This window comes from Quercus robur, chromosome 7 (assembly GCF_932294415.1).
Source record: "Quercus robur chromosome 7, dhQueRobu3.1, whole genome shotgun sequence".
Lineage (NCBI taxonomy): Eukaryota > Viridiplantae > Streptophyta > Magnoliopsida > Fagales > Fagaceae > Quercus > Quercus robur.
Window position 1 is genome coordinate 18789793 of NC_065540.1, and position 17540 is coordinate 18807332.

The following is a 17540-nucleotide window of genomic DNA, read 5'->3' on the forward strand; positions in this document are numbered from 1 at the left end:
TATTTAGCAAACGCATATAAACTTCTAAATGAGTCTATGCTTGAATTGTTGTGTATCAAGCCTAATAGTTTACAAGCTTGCTCGTAAACAAATTTTTTACTTGGGCTCAGCTTGTTTATTAAATGAGTCTAAAATTAAGATTCAAGCTTGGCTTATTTATAAACAAACAAATATGAATAAGTTTTTTATTGAACCGAGTCCAAATTGTTCAAGATTTCATTTACAGGCTTATGTAGAACTCACTAACTAGCCGTGACGGGCCGTGCCTTCATTAAACAAATCATTGTCCAAACCTAGTTGGGCCTCAAAACCTTAAACCAGCCCGAGTCTTGTAAATACCCAAATAGACCCAAAAAAAACCAAAGTCGTCCTTCTTCTCTGTTTCACTTCTCCACCGCTCGCTCGAAATCTATAGGGGTTTCGCGAACCTTCCTTTCGCTGCTACATATACAACTTTACAATCTCATTGCAAAAGCCTTGAAAGCCTTTTCCTTTGTATCTTAGAGAAGAAGAAGAAGAAGAAGAAGAAGAAGATTGTCTTTGTTTGTAGCGTTATTGTTAATCGTATCAATGGCTAAAGAAGGACCCAACTGGGATGGATTGCTCAAGTGGAGCCTCGCACACTCCGATGGCACTAACCCCAGTCGCAATTTAAGGTACCCCCTCTTGTTCCTTCACGATTTTTGTTAATTTAGAGTTTAAAATTTCTTTGGGTTTGTATGTATTAGAAACATGGGAAAAAGTAAAGGAGGCAACTTTAGGTTATAATCGAGGTTATAAGTGAAATTTGTATTAGTTGCTGCAATAATGTTCAATTTGAATTAAATTGGTGTTGATTAATTTCATTCATTTATGTATATTATCAGCGAGGAGGATCGAAAATGGTTCATGGAAGCCGTGCAAGCACAGACTGTTGATGTTGTTAAGCGCATGAAAGAGATAACTCTTGTTATGCAAACTCCTGAGCAAGTCTTGGAGGCCCAAGGAGTTACTTCTGCTGATATAGAAGGTAGTATATCACAAAAGCCTAGTTTTTTTTCTTTTTATGTTTTAGTCACGTATTAATTTGGGTTTGGGTTCTGGTGTTTGTCAACTGGTAGATATGTTGGACGAGTTACAAGAGCACGTGGAGTCTATTGACATGGCCAATGGTAAAGTTCTTGCATTGTTTTTGTGAACTACTTCTTATGTGATGAAAAATTTGGGGATGCAGTTGCTTATGTCTTTGGTGCTTGCTTAAGTTATTATGTGTGAATGAGTGCATTGAGTATTGGAATATGTGCAATGTGACTATCTTGATCGATAATTGTGTCTTGTTGTTATTGTTATGTTGGTCGTCACATTGTATAATGATGTGTTATTGGATGCTTGACGCATACAAGTCTAATCTTAAAAAATGTCATTGTCATCTACTTCTTTTTTTGACTGAATTGTCATCTACTTCTATTAGGTATATAACAAATGGGTTTGGCTTGTGTCCAATGCTCCAGTGGCTTGAATGCGATATCATGCGAACATGTCACATGTGTCCAAGATTGACCATGTGTCTGCATCTTGTCTCATCCCAGCGCTAGAGTACTGGATGGAAGTTTTGCCTATAATTAAAAAAAAAAAAAATCAATTCATTGTATTGTTAATTTATTTAGGAATTTGCAATATTTCCACCTGATATATCCTTTCTGGAGTGGGTTCATCTACCTCACTCTTTATATCTATTGAGGTATAACACCAGTATTTTGCCCCCCTTTTCTTAAGGATTGATGGATAGTGTTTGAGCCATTACTGGTTTATCCTTAATGGCATTGCATATGATAACTTGAGGTGTCATTTTTTTGTTTCATTAGCCACTTATATACGCCTTTGCTCAAACTTTTTTCTCCCTCGTCTTACTACTGATTTGGCAGTTTTCAAGAGAATTGAAGGTGTCAATTTTTTTTTGTTTCATTTGCCCCATGTATATACCTGTTGTTCCCACTATTTTGTTCCTCTGTCTTCTTTCTGCCTTAATCACGTTCAAGAAAATTTAAGGTGTCATTTAAAAAAAAAAAAAAAAAAAAAATTTTGTTAGCCATTTATATATTCTTGTTCTGCACGCTTTTTCTTTCCTTTGTCTTACAGTCTTACTACTGCTTTAGTTGAGTTAAAGAGAATTTGAAGGGTTGGTTTTTTCTTTAGCTAGCTACTTGTATATACTTGTTGTGCACACTTTTCCTATCCTTTGTTTTTAGCTGTGTCAAGAGTATGCCTCATGTTTTGGCTGTTAATGCTTATGCTACAGATCTTCACTCAATTGGTGGTTTGGTTCCTCTCCTTGGTTACCTGAAAAACTCCCACTCAAATATTCGTGCAAAGGCTGCAGAAGTTGTAACAACTATTGTCCAGAACAATCCCCGTAGTCAACAACTAGTCATGGAAGCAAATGGTTTAGAACCTCTCCTTTCTAATTTTACTTCAGACCCTGACGTGACTGTTCGAACCAAAGCACTTGGGGCAATCTCTTGTGAGTGACTTCAGTTCTATGATGAACTTATTCTTTTTGTTAACCATATAATTGCTTGGGCTTAGACTGATATACTTGTAAATTTTGCTTTGGGGTTGACTCTTCAGCTTTAATCCGGCATAACAAACCAGGTGTTACAGCATTCCGTCTAGCAAATGGTTATGCAGCCTTGAGAGATGCTTTAGGTTCTGAAAATGTGAGATTTCAAAGGTAATAATGTAAAAAGTAATCAGTTTATATGGTCATTTTCTTTTTGAGTCAGAAATGAATATATAGTCTGATATTTCATTGTTATAAGAAAAACATTATGGATTTGGGGGAGAGAAGCCAATTTCCAATATTTAGTTATAGTATACTTTGGAATGCATATATGATTTACTGTATTTTGTCTCTCAATTAAGTTAGTTTCTCCACTCTTAATTACTTACAAGATCAACCGCCTTTCAGGAAAGCCCTCAACTTGATCCATTACCTACTACATGAGAATGCTTCAGATTGCAATGTGGTAAGTGAGCTAGGATTTCCTCGCATGATGATGCACCTTGCCTCCAGTGAAGATGCAGAGGTACGAGAAGCTGCCCTTAAGGGCCTTCTTGAGCTTGCTCGAGAAGAGACAAAAGGGGCTGATGGCAGCCTAGGTGAAGATGAGAAATTGAAACAACTTCTCCAAGAACGGATCAACGGTATCAGCTTGATGTCACCTGACGATCTTGGGGCTGCAAGGGAGGAGAGGCAGCTTGTTGACTCCCTGTGGAATACTTGTTACAATGAGCCATCCTTGTTGAAAGAGAAGGGGCTTCTTGTTCTTCCTGGGGAAGATGCACCACCACCTGATGTTGCCAGCAAGCATTTTGAACCTCCTCTCAGAGCTTGGGCTGCTAACCCTTCCACTGATAAGAGCCCCAGTTCTGAAAAGAAAGAGGCTCCTTTGCTTTTAGGAGGTCCTCCACCTGAGGCTGCAGATAGTCAAAATAATTCAGGTGCAGGAGAGGATGCCAATGGACAGCCGAATAGGTAAAACTAGAGAGAGAATGCCAATGGATCTTGAATAGACAGAACTGGGATTTTTTTGTCCATACGTTTTGTTGTGTACTTTTTGGAACATCTTTCCCATGGCTTGTCCTCACTGTTGGACTTGGGGAAAGCTGCCCAGAATTCTTGTTTGTTTTTGCTTTAATCTGATGTTAATATTATGGTAGTAACAGTTGATAACCTGAAATTTTGTGATATGTATGGTTTTAGTTGTTGCTAACAGTGTGAAGCAAACAATGTTGGTAATATACGACATCTTGGTGCGCTTTGACGTACAATATTTTTCCAGCCTTTTTTCTTTCCTTATGATCTTGGTCTGATTGTTGCTCATAAAGATTGCTATTTAGGCTGTGTTTGGTTTATGTAAAATATTTTCCGGAAAATAAGTATTTTCCGAAAATGTTATTTACGGGAAAGGAAAATATTTTTAAGTGTTTGGTTGCATTCTGGAAAAATGCTTTGGAAAATATTTTCTAGTGTTTGGTTGTGTTGCTGAAAATAATATAGAAAACACATTTTCTTCTTGTTCCTCACATTTTCTCAGCTTCCAAACAAATATATAATCCCATTTCTCAATAGATAAACACAGAAACAAAACCCAACAAAAAAAAATTCATCAAATCTGGTCAAATTCATCAAAACCCAACCATTTCTAAATTGCGATCTCAGTGCGATCGGTGCCGTCTCGGTGCAATCTCAGCGAAGTCGAATGCGTGATCTGGGCTCTGGATTCGCCGGCGAAGTTGAAGGGTGTGATCTGGGTGCGATTCGAAGTCGAAGTCGAAGGGTGCGAAGTCGAAGGGCTCTGGGTTCGCCGGCGAAGTCGAAGGTTGTGATTCGAAGTTGAAAGTCGAACGGCGAAGTCGAAGGGTGCGATTCGAAGTCGAAGTCGAAGGGCTCTAGGCTATGGGTTTGATCTCTCTCTGGATGCGATCTCTTTGGCCGAAGCTTGGTTGGCCGGAGGGGTATGCTCTCTCCCTCTCTCTTCTTCCTCTATCTCACTCTCACTCAGCTCTCTCTCTGTTTTTAGGAAAATGATATTTGAAGGTAAAATAAAAACGGAAATCATTTTACACCCAACACATGGTCAACTGAAAACCATTTTCGGAAAATTTATTTTCCATGTGCAACCAAACACCCACATTTAAGGAAAACTATTTCCGGAAGTGATTTTCACCCAAAACAAACATAGCCTAGTTGTTTTTAAGAATAGCGCAAACAGTGATTTCAGTTTTCTACTGTAAAGGGGTTCCAATTAAATCTCAACTAGTAAAATTTTTCAAGATTTGAGATTCGAACCTCGTCTATAGTAAAAAGAGATTCGAACTCACCTATACCAAAAATTAATTGCTGTCTTGACCTAATAATAAGAGTAATCATCATGGAGGAGATACTATAAGTTTGAAATATTATTGTATAAAGTCTTTTCTTTTGTAATCAAGATTTAAATAGTAGTCTTTCGTTCAGGAGAAAGGAAAGAAGTTTTAAATAGTGGTCTTCGTTACACAGACTACGCATAGTTAAGACACAAGAAAATAACAAATATAATGGTAATGTTTATGATACAAAGAAGTCATGACTATGTCATGGAACAGAGAGGATTTCATTCTTTCCACTTCACAAGAAAATAACAAATATAATAGTAATGTTTATGATACAAAGCAGAAGTCATGACTGTGACATGGAATGCAGAGAGGATTTCATTCTTTCCTCTTCATGGATTGCCTCGGATAATCTCCATATCTGACTTTCTTGTAAATAAGACAGGGCCCTTCGGCATTTGACACATCATCAAATGGCTCAACTTCTACATTGTCCTGCGATAGACGTGATGCATTATCTTGGTGAAGGGTATAACTTTTGGCAAAAGAGAGATTATTATTATTTTTAAAAATGAATATTCTTTGATAAAAAACGGTTACTACTTTGATGTGAAATAAATAAAACTAAAAGAAACTTTACTTAACATAATTACTTTTTAGTAAGAGTTTCAGTGGTCAAAAGTCTTGTAACTCAATTGGTTGATACCTTTTCTAATTGAGAACCAATTTTCTTAATTAGAAAATTGATCTCTCAAATTTCCATTGATATACTGATATAGGGTGACTTATTACCTCCTACTAAATATTTGACTGATAATAAATATCCTCTCTTCCATTTCAAAGAAATCAAAGGTCTACCATGAAAAAATAATAATAATAATAATAATGGAGTCATTTCTATGCTAGTATGTTGATTTGGACACAATAATATAAGGCCAACTCAGAGTCTGTTTTATCTTCGATTATTTGTCTGCCAAATATTCAGAGGCGGCGTTATAGCCTATTTAGGGGGTTCAAATGAACCCCCTGACTTCAAAAAAAAAAAAAAAAAAATTATATATAATATATTTTTTTGTTAGGTTAATACTTTAATTTATTCTTAAAAATATATTTTTGCACACCCTGACTTAAATTTTGCAAACCCTTATTATAAGTATTTTCGACTCTAAAATTAAAGAGTGAGTGTTTGTGAATTGAAAGTGTAATTTTTTTTTTATAAGTTTATATTATATTTGTGTGAGTATGTCTAATATTGATTGTGTATATTACATTTTGTTATAATGTTATTTGTATAAATTATGATGCGTGTGGATGATTGTGTAAAATATAAATATAATATAACTTTATATAATTTAATAATTAGGAAATAAAAAGGGTTTTTTGACATGCGTGTATATTGTTATTTGTTGTAATAACTTTTAGTTATAAAGTTAGTAAAATTCACGAAAAAAATTGTAAAGTTAGTGATTGTTAAAGCATTTGATTAGTTAAGTAGACACAAAGTGTACAATTTTATGTATAAATGAGTGTGATTGTGTGCGTCAATAATTAATATGGAGTCAATGAGTTGAGATTAGTCATTTAGTCTAAAATCTTTTTATAAGAATAAAGTCAAATAGATAATAACAACTTTATAAAGATAAAAATGTTAGACAAACTTAACAAAATAAAATGGTCATAGGTTCATAACTACCCACATTGGCAATAGATACTCATAATGAACTATCATGTAACATTCAAAATTTGAAAACTTGTAGAATAAAATTGTAAAACTTCACATATTATTATTATATTTTTTGTCTATAATTCGATATATTCAAGTTCTCTTTTTATTAAAATTTTTTAATGAACCCCCTAAACAAAATTTCTGGAGTCGCCACTGCAAATATTGGTGCACAAGCACTGCTTCATCACCATATGACACACCCCAATTCTTCTTTCAACACTCAGATAAATATTGCTTCGAGCTAGGTTGCTTCTACGCCTAGTTCCTTACCCTTCTCTCTATCTGTACTTTATCATGGATTTCTTAAGCAAACCAAGTTTTTTGAGGAGACCATATGGTTACTCAAGGTTGAAAGACACAGAAGAGAAAATTCACCAAAGAGCACAGTTCTTAATCTTCAAAATACTCGAGCAAGCAGACTCGAGAAAACGACCTTCGTAGTTACGAGTTATAATATGCAATTTGAAGGTAAAAATCGGGAAGAGATTGAAGAAGATTAGGGGAGCATAAATTAAATCAGCATCTAGAATTGGTGCCGGTTTTGCTATCTTATTCTACTTGCATTTTATTTCCATTTCTTTTTTGCTTTACTCTCTATTTGCACAACAAAAGAGAGGTCCTGTTTATAACACACAAAAATAAAACGTGTCACCGTCGAAAACCAATATATAGTCTCCATCTCGAGACCAATCTAGTTTCCATCTGGACATTGGCTTGAGACATTGGTGTTTAGAATAAAATTTAGGCTAAAACACTATTTCCGTCCATAAAATATGTATGAATTTCATTTTTGTTTTTAAAATTTAAAATTTGTTTTTTATTTTCCTCTAAAATTATTGAAAATCTTATTGTAAGGATTCAAAAAAATAAAAAAGTCTGGGCCCACCTAGAATAGTGGCTCCCAGTCCTTCAAACCAAGCCCAATACAATGAATTTTTAAGAGAGTGGGCTTCCAAGTCAATTGCAATGCAAAGAAAATTACAAGCTTAGGACCAATAGAATCAAAGCAACTAATTTGAATGAAAAGAACGACAATTCAGTATAAATTCTTCCTTAGGCGGGTCCAAGGATAGGTCTCTCATTAATAAGCAAGGGTGATATTTTTACAGGGTGATCCTTTGCTCTCTCACTTTATGTCTTTTTTCTTGGAAAATATTCATCCTCTCTTTCTGGGGGGTTTCTTTCCTTATATAGTCCATTCCATTGCATCTCAGCCCTCCATCTATATGTCTCAGAGGAACAATTTGGATGCTTGTCCCATCGAGACCCTTTTGGAGGTGATAGAAAGAGATGTGAGTTGTAAAGTCATTGTTCAAGTGTCATTTTCCCATGAATGCAGTTAGCTAAGTTGGTGCAAAGTATTGAATGTGAAGGTGGGAGGTGTCTCTTTTAGGAAACTTCCTTCCTCCACCCCTGTATGTCTTGTACTCTTTGTTTGTAATCTACTCCCTTATCCTTGGCTTTTCAAGGTGTCAGCTGCCATTTGGTCTCCTAGTCCTCCTCCTCAGCTAAGCGTGATCCTTGGGGTCTGATTGCGATTAGTTGCTTGGGTTGGTAGGTTTATTTTCGAATAGGGTACCTCAATCCTTAGCCCTCCCACACTTATATTTTATGACCTCAAACTTAAAAAAAAGAAATTCTTTTATTCCTAAAATTTTGAAAAATAGTAATTCTTAAACTATTAAAAAAAATCATTTCATAATTTTAAAGATGAAAAACGAAATCCATGCAGACTTGAAGGACAGAACCAATATTTTAGTCTAAAATTTACTTAGTTAATAAACACATGTAACATGGAAATAAGAGTGGGCCTCACAAGGAAGACACGTGTTCAAGAGTTAAATAGATTGATACACCGAAATTTTTCGGACTATGGAGGAGCAGTTATATAATAACTTGAAACTCAAAAGGGAAAAGAATTTGGGTTATTAGGCAATTACCCCAAAAGTCTAGGAGAAATGGAGAATCCCGCAACTCACCTTGATAATTGTTCAAAGGATAAAGGTCATGAAGACACGTGTCCTAAAACGACTGTCAATTGTTGCCAAGAAGCATGGATAAATTTTTTTCATCTGAGAGGAGAGATTTCAACTCCATATAAAAAGTAAAAACTATGCTTGTTATCCTTGTAATATCCTCCTTTGACATAAATTTAGCCTTGATTGTAGTAGATTTGTCATATCGATTATCGAGCATGGACGGCCCATCTATTTTATACACACCATAAAGCAAATGAATGTGTGGATGTGTTAGCAAAAAGAGATAGAGACATAGCTTTTTGGAAATCTATTGCCTTGTTTGGATTTTGGTGAATTGAGTTAACAAATCTCAGTTTTGTTAACTCATAATCCAATATCGGTGGGGCCCACGGGTTGTAGGCTTGTTTGGATGATTATTCAAACACTTAACTCAGTTAACATATCTCAATATTTTGAGATATGAGTGAGCTAATTCGGAAACACGGTGGAGGTGTTTTCAAGTTATGGATTATGAGTTATTAGTGACAATTTTGTAATTTATCTAACAATATGGGTCCCATCGCCAGTGTTTCGTCCCATTAGTGCAAGCTTTGTGAACCCAACGAATCTATTGCCACTACTTTCCCAACCACCTCAGTCTTCTTTTTTCATCACTTTTAGCTCCTCTCAGTTCTCCCAAACCCACAACAACATCACAAGATCACAAGACCTTGTGAACCCAACATCACAGCAACATCATAACAACAACATCACAAGAGCAAGAACAACTTACAAAGCTCTTAACAAACAATAATGTCTTATTATGTTAAAATAAGAAGAGAAAAAAAAAAACAATAGGAGTTGCAAATTAAGAATCGAAGGAACATATCTTCGTAACCATCACAGGCCAATAACAAAGTCACCCAACTTTACATCTTCTATTCCCGTGGCATACAAGCTTAAAAAATGGAAAGAGATAAACAGATTTGGATTCCCATGGCATACCTAGCAAGCTTAAATAATTTTTACCCAAAATTTCAAAAAGAACGAGGGATGAATCCATACACTGTTCACTCGTAATGCTCGGGGAAGCCGTTGAAGTTCCTTGGGCAAGTCAAGCGACCACCGATCTGGATGAGGAATAGTGACCGAGTAGAGGACCCACTCTTTTTCTCTATTTCTGGGTTCGGATTTAGGGTCAATGTTGGAGGACGGAGGTGTAGCGGCTCGGGTTCAAGGATGAGGAAGGAGGATGATGCCATGGTAAGGTGACATGGAGATGGCGCAGGTGGGCAAGGATGGAGGAGTTGATGCTTGGGTGGTCTTTTGGCTTTGGGGTTTGAGAGGTGAAGACAAAGGTTGGAAATAAAGGGAAAGCAAAAAAGGCATATGGAAACTAAAAAAAGAAAAGGAACGTGAGTAGCCGTTCTGTGCCTTTACAAGATAGATAGTAAGTGGGTCTTACAAAAGGTGAGTTTTTTGTGTTTTTAAGAAAGCAAAGTTAATCGGGTTTAGTTGTCAAACAGAGTTGGGTTTGTTTTAGAGATTTTTGAGTGATGAGTGATGAGTTACAGGGTGAAGAGTGATGAGTGATGATATTTGGGTGATGAGTGATGAGTGATAAGTGATGTTGCAACCAAACAAGGCCTTTGACAGATGCTCTCCTTTTATTTATCCAGCTTTTGTATGGGATGTAAGGCAAATAAGGACTAGTAAACTTTGTCCCTTAAATGGCTAATATGATTGTTGTTGTGTAAACTCTCTATTATATAAATAATACCCCCTTTTATTAAAAAAAAGTTTTATTTCAGTATTTTAATTTTCTACTCAATCTGCTATCACACTTTATTATTATGCTTAATCACAATCAACTATGTATACATGATCATGCCTTGGTTTTTTTTTTTTTTTTTTGAGGAACAAGTAAGTGAAACTTTATTAAACTAAGTCAAAATTGAATACATCATCCAAGTCCAAGGGTAGTTCTTCTACCCATACATCAGTGTCTGCAGATACAACTGCTCTTCTGGCTAAGGCATGTGCCAACTTATTTCCCTCCCTTCTCACATGTTGGAAATTACATGTCACTAGAGATGTAGTGCCGCTCCATATTTCTTCAATGATGTGGCCAAATAGAGTATGGCATGGCTCTTTTTTATTGATAGCATTAATAATCCGTAGGCAATCTCCCTCAAACATGACTTTGGAAAGACTAAGCTCCCTTGCAAATATCACAGCCCGGGAAGCCGCCAATGCTTCAGCATGTTCTTCTGGCTAAGCCGATCATGCCTTGGTTTAAGTACTCTTAATTGAGACAATACTAAATTATCGATTCTTGAACGTTTTAATCGAGGATACACATTCCATTGAACTCATGTCAAACTTGCAACCTTGGAGGAAAAAAAATTCCATCAAACAAAAAATTAACTGTCGAAGTTATTAATTTTGTGGTCAACAAGCGATCAACAACAATGTCAACTTTGAGACCAAGGTTCTTGTCAAATGCATAAAACTTCGATATCGCATTTGCAATCGAGTGAAACTTGCTTGTGACTTATTTTTTTTCTTAGGCAGCAAAGCTTAAAAAGAAACGCATTCATAGAAAGATTGTAAGGGTATGTTTGATATGTAGTAATAAATACCGTAATGAAATGGTTATTTATATATAACAGCTACTCAGTTATTTTGTTGCTTCTTCATCCTATCAAAACATACAATCTAGCAAAAAACTTTCCAAAAATATAAACTTTCATCATGTTTAGTATGTGGTAATAGATTTTTAGTATATGTAATATCTTTTAGACAAAAATACCATTTTAGATTATACAGTTTGGGGTTACTTTCAATTTGGTTCATATATTTTGATAACAATCAATTTAGTTAATATTATTTTCAATTTACAGTTAATTTGACACCTATCGTCGACTCACTAAAGGAAATTGCCTACAGGGTCGGCTCAACAACTTTAAGGGCCTTAAGCGAAAATTTTAAGTAGAGCATTTTTTATATTTAAATATTAATTAAATAATATTTATTGATTTTTTTTATTTAAAATCTATTTTTCTTGCCTTTTGAGATGCAAAATTACTAATTAAGTTTTTGTACTTAAGTTACTCTATCATTTCTTTTTCAATTGATAATATGACTAATCCACTTAATATTTCTTGTGACATAGTAGACCTTATGGCTAAAACACAATTTATAATTAAAAATGGTAATTCAACTAAAAATAAAATTTAAAGTATAGAATAATAGAACCTGGTTATTGCAATTTTTCTAAAGCCATGACCACTTTAAATTCTAAACCTGCACAAATAAAAATTAATTTATTACATGGTTTAATAAATTAGTATCATTATAATACAAATGAGTTGATATGATATACATCAAATTATTAATTCGTGTGATAATTTGTAATAATTGATAAGGTAAGAGTTTGCATTTAAAAAACAAAAAGATGTGATAAATTATTAATTAGCGTGTGGTGGGGCTAGCTGTGATGTGTTGTGGCCTGTGGGCAGATTGTGTGCACTATGCATTGTCATTGTGAAGTGCTGTGGGCTGTGCAATTTGTGCAAGACGTGTTGTTCTATCAATCAAGCAGTGAAGTAGATTAAAAAAATATAATTTAAAATATTTAAATTGAATAAAAAAAACTCCGCAATCTTAATTTTTGGAAAGATAGAGAGGGAGAGAAGGTTACCTCTGCTATGCCCACAACCTACGCGATCCTTCTTCAATTTTGAATTTATTGTGAATTGAAGGGAATGAACAAAGAATGATTTCAAGCTAGATTGAGCTTATAGGAAAAGATCAAGAATCAAGATGAAGAAAATAAAGGTAAGAATATAGATGGAGAGGCAGAGAGATAGAGAGATGAGAGATTTTTTCTTTTGTTTTAGAAATTTATAATCTCTATTTTAGCATATTTCAAGACAATTATGTTGTATTATTAATGAATTTGTCTAGTATTAATTTTGATTTTAGCATATTTCAAGAATGAGTTAATGAATTTGTCTCCTAAAAATTTAATTTTGTTAGTTGGAGTTTGACTAGTTGGAGTACATTTTAGGATACAATGAGACATTTTTAATGTATTTTATTGACCAATAAAAGTACTTATTTATTTATTTTTTGTGTAATTAAAACATATTGATAAATATATATTATATATATATATATACTTTTTTTTTACAAGTGAGGGCCTTCTTTTATTTGGAGATCTTAGGCAATTGCATCAATTGTTCAGCCGGCCCTGATTGCCTATGTGGCACATAATGTGCAAAGCTGGCACACTTAAACTTACCTGGCTTCTAAAATAATAATAAAAAAATTTATTAGATATTTAAAAAATTCCACATAAGAATCTATATGAAAAAAAAAAAAAGATTTGGAGAAAAAAAAATCTTACTTTACAATTTTTTGTTACTTTTTCTTGGCAACCAAACACATAATACACAATACATCGAAAACAAAACAAATAATCAATCTCTCATTTCATCGAATCTTCAACCACAAATGAGACAAATAAGGTTGTGGTTGAATTTGTCTCATATAAATCTCAAAATTTTGTTAAGTTTCTCTTCTTGTTAGATCTGGGATTGTAGACTTGTAGTTGCCTAGATCTGGGTTGTCCTTGTCATCAAGGATGGACTTAGGATTTCAAATTAGGGGGTTTTGGAGGGGGGGGGGGGGGAAGTTAAAAAAAAAAGCCATATTATATCCACAACGTTTTCACAGCAATTCCTAGGTGATTGTCATCTATATATATATATATATATATATAAAACCGAAACCTCTGTTAGCACCACAATTTTCCACGTCAGCACAATATTTAAAAAATAACCACAATTTTCCACGTCAGCACAATATTTAAAAAATAAAAAATAAAAATAAAAACATTATAACACCTCAAAACCCTAGCAACCTTACCCTCAATACCCTAGCCACCTTACCCCTCTCTCAAGTTAAGAAATATAAAGTCACAGTTTCTGCAAACTCTCCCTCTCCAAACGTAAATATCAAATTCAACTCCTTTAATTTCTCTTTATATTTTTGAGGCTTCTATAGAGTTATAGTGAGTTATGCTGATTTTGTTTTGTGTGTATGTGTATAAATGGTTATAATACTCCAGTATTTCAAAAGAAGTTTGTGTTTTCGTTAATTGAAGACCTTAGAGAGATAAGTGTTGCAGTTTGGAACAGCAATACAAAAGACGATTTCATAGACAGTGGAAAGTAATTACTTTGTCTCATATTTTTGTTTTTTGAATTGATTTTGTGTGCTTTTTAGACCCTTTTGGATCAATTTTGTTAATTGGGTGTTTTTTTTTTTTTTTTTTTTAGGGTCCAATTGGGGAAGGTTCTTTCAAAGGGTTACGACGACCGCACTTGGTGTTTGTATACTAATAGTGGGGGGTAAGTACTATAAATTACTAACAATTTTAAGTGTATAATCTGTTTTTAAAATTATCTATAATATTTTGTCCTCCGAAAATTTTATCTCTTTAATTTTATTATATTGTGTTTCTTAAGCTATAGACAGATTTTCTTTGTTTCTTATTTTCAATAATAAATCATTTTATTGCAATACCGGTAATTGTTTGAGAAATCCAATATGTTCATATCTCTATAGAATAGAGAATAGTAGAAGCCAATTTTATTACAACTACTTAAATTGAGTTGACTTAATTTCGTACAGTTACAAAGTATAGCATGAAAGATAATGGAATTAATTGTTGTAATTTTTATTTTCTTTCCATGTTTTGAATTTCCACGTTTTTATTGTTGATGAGAAATTAAGGCTCAGTTACACAATATGTGTAAATTCTTCAGAATGCTACTTTAAATGATTGAATCAATAAAAGTGAATGTGTATAAATTTTGTTTAACTATCCCGTGCATCGCACGGGTTAGCGACTAGTTGTTTTTAATTTGAACCAATTACTGAAATTCCTTATTTATCCACCAATAATAGCCAGTAATAACTTGACACTTAAAATTTTTTGTGAAAATATTGTGGACAAAACATTTCTAAAAAAAGAACTCTAAATAAGCATCTATAAAGTGTTAACAAATAAGCATCCATATGTTTTGGGCCAAGGATTTACATGAGTTTGAGTTGGACTAGATTGAGTTGGGCTAATGATTTTGGAGGGGAAATGGGCCAAGCTACTTAGAAGAGGGGCCTAAATATAATTTTTTTGGCCTGAAAATATACCTAATATAATTTTTTTTTCAAAAGCTGCCGCGGGGGGGGGGGGGGGGGGGGGGGGGGGGGGGGGTGGCGCTGGGGCCCCTTTGGGCCCTTCCTGGGGCCCGTCCCTCCTTGTCATAGATTGGGTGACTTTGAAGAATATTTTAGGGAGGATGAGGAAGAGGAGGGATAGAATCAAGTAGTTATTCCGGGGTCTTTTGCTTCATTGCCAGCTTGCCACAGCCATTGCCACTGCCAAGCTCTTTAAGTAGCGATTAGAGCACGAGGAGGTGTTGTCGAGTACGGCCTTTTCGGCATTGAAGTGAGTACGTATGATTCAACACTTTAATAGCCTTGTCTTACTTGTCTTACCAATAAGTCGAGCAAGAAAAAGTATTGAATTGAATTAGTTGATTTCCTTGTCCTTGATATGGGAACCAGGCAATTTGTTACCAAACCAAATCATTTGGTTGCAACCATACCTTGATTAGTTATAATTAAAAAAAAAAAACTTTCTTCGGAATGAAGATTTTTTTTTTTTTTTTGTCTTTTATTTGTTTATTAAATGATGGTGTTATTTTTTTTTAATGTTAACTAAACGTTATTATTATTATTATTATTATTATTTTAGAAGCCACGTGGGTTTCAACTAAGTGTGTTCATGGTGTGGTTCAGTGTGGCTTTTGTCCATTTTTATCATTGTACCACACCTTAATTTTGCGGTCACATATGTTGTGTGGTGCAGTTTAGTGTGATGTATCACGATGTGGTTTGATAGGTTTTGGATTTAGACATTTTTCAAAATTTTTGGCTGGATTGGCCCAACCTAAATCTATTTTTTCCTTTGTTTTGGGTTGATTAAGAGTATTCCAACAAGTTTTTTAGTGTGAAATAACTCTTCTTTTATAATAATGTTACTATATAATATATGGTGCAGTTTTCTTAACATAGAAACACACACAACATGGCATTGTGTTGTGCGTTTTTTTTCACCTCCACTTGCAAGGCGGTGCGGTTACTCTATTTTGTGGGTAGTTTTGGTTGATTTAGGTGTGATCATGTGGTTTAGGTGCTGTGCTAGGTGGGCACACTATGTGCCACAAAGGCATTTTCTGTTATTGAGTTGACGGTATGGATAAAATTGATTACAAATTGAAAATAACATGAAGCAAATTGACTACTACTAAACTATAGAGACTAAATTAAAAGTGACCCCAAAATGTTATCTTTACCTAACTTTTAAACTAATATATTTCAAAAAATACAGAGTCCCCCCCCCCCCCCCCCCCCCCCCCCCCACACACACACACACACACACACACACATATATATATATATATGTAGGGACTCGATTTTTAACGACCCATAGACGACGTTGGGCTCGCATGTAAAAGGCCCCAACAATATGATTTGTAGAGAGTGGGTCTGAAAGGCATGACCTTGGGCACAGGTGAGCGGTTTAGTCGTAGTTCCTACGGGAGTTTATGTATGGACGGGCTTGGCTTGACTAGCTAAACCCTTCATTAGCAAGGGTTGTAAGACTTCGGCTTCCCCGACCTCCCTTTAACTTTGTTTTCTTCTCCTTTTATACTAGTGTTTCCTTCCCCTTTTTGTGTCCACGTGTTAGTTTTACTTTTTGGGGTGCAGGTCTGTCCAGTCAACCCATACCTAGAGTGGTTGGGGGTTGCTGGAAAAGCACAAGGGCATGAGTTTGAGTATGGGCCTGTCAGATGCAGGATTCTCTATTACCGTGTTGATGGCTTTTTCCCTTGCCCTGCCCCTGTACCGAGTTTGCTTCTTTTATCCAGGTGTTTTGGGAGGTGCTGAGCATAAGATCGTCCTCTGCTATGTCCTCGTGCCCTTCTTGGGCTTTCATTAGGTGTCCTCGGAGACAGCTCTCCTCGGCTTAGGCCTTGGGCCCAAACGAGGAGTGGGCTTGGGCCACCAATTATCAGGCCCCACAATATATATCATTTTTTACAAAATTTTCATTTTTAGAAATTAATTTTACAATATTTTTGAATATGAATAGTTATTTCATTACAACATATTTTATTGATAGTAATAACTATTATATTATAATCTTCATTCAATGTATAAAATGTGGTATAAATGTAATGTAAGTTGACAAGCAGTATATATTAATAACGACAATTATTAGTTCACATGAATGATACTATATAAAGTGTACAGTGTAGGAAACAAATGTGGCAAATGTTAGCCACTTTTAGCAAACATTAGCCACATTTTTACCTACAATGTACACTTTATAATTTATATTTTACTTTTCATTTAACCTAATAATATTCCTAACCCTCCAAAAAAAAAAAAAAAGCCTAATAATATTCCTATTAATAATAGAAGTAGATATACATTAAAGTTACTATTCTAATTGTTTGACTAGCCCAAATCTAGGCCTATGGCCCATTACAAAAGACTATTTATTTTTGGTTACTCCGCAAATTAAGTCTATTACAAAACAACCCAACTTTTTCAAAAGCTAGCAACGGTCCCACTATAGAAGTTGGTTCATAAAAAATAATAAAATCTATGGGTTGCTCAACTTCAATTTTAGCTAAACTATCTGCACACATATTAGCTCCCCTGAAGATATGATCCACTACTGCTCTAAGGAACATCTTCAGCAGGCCCATTACAAAAGACCATCACCCACTTTATAAAGGTCCCCCACTCTCTGTTATTAAAAAGGTCTGAATCTTATGATAGTAATTGTGGTTTTTTTTTTTATTTTTCGATAAAATGGATTACACTATTTTTTGCACCTCGTTTCCAAATATTACCAAAAA

General features: G+C 34.7%; 1 protein-coding gene across 1 annotated transcript; it reads left to right on the top strand.

Moving 5' to 3' along the window:
* Window positions 1-361: 361 nt before the first annotated feature.
* LOC126692634 (hsp70 nucleotide exchange factor fes1) lies at window positions 362-3820 on the top strand. Its single transcript, XM_050388309.1, has 6 exons — window positions 362-656; window positions 867-1009; window positions 1101-1151; window positions 2279-2500; window positions 2608-2710; window positions 2948-3820. Exons 1-6 carry the CDS (start codon window positions 571-573, stop codon window positions 3516-3518), a joined length of 1176 nt encoding a protein of 391 aa, XP_050244266.1. The 5' UTR covers window positions 362-570; the 3' UTR covers window positions 3519-3820.
* The last annotated feature ends 13720 nt before the right edge of the window (window positions 3821-17540 follow it).

Coding starts and splice junctions, on each gene's coding strand:
- LOC126692634 (XM_050388309.1), top strand. CDS start 571: ATGGCTAAAGAAGGACCCAACTGGGATGGATTGCTCAAGTGGAGCCTC. Junction 1,010..1,100: donor TACTTCTGCTGATATAGAAG/GTAGTATATCAC, acceptor GTCAACTGGTAG/ATATGTTGGACGAGTTACAA. Junction 2,711..2,947: donor GAAAATGTGAGATTTCAAAG/GTAATAATGTAA, acceptor ACCGCCTTTCAG/GAAAGCCCTCAACTTGATCC.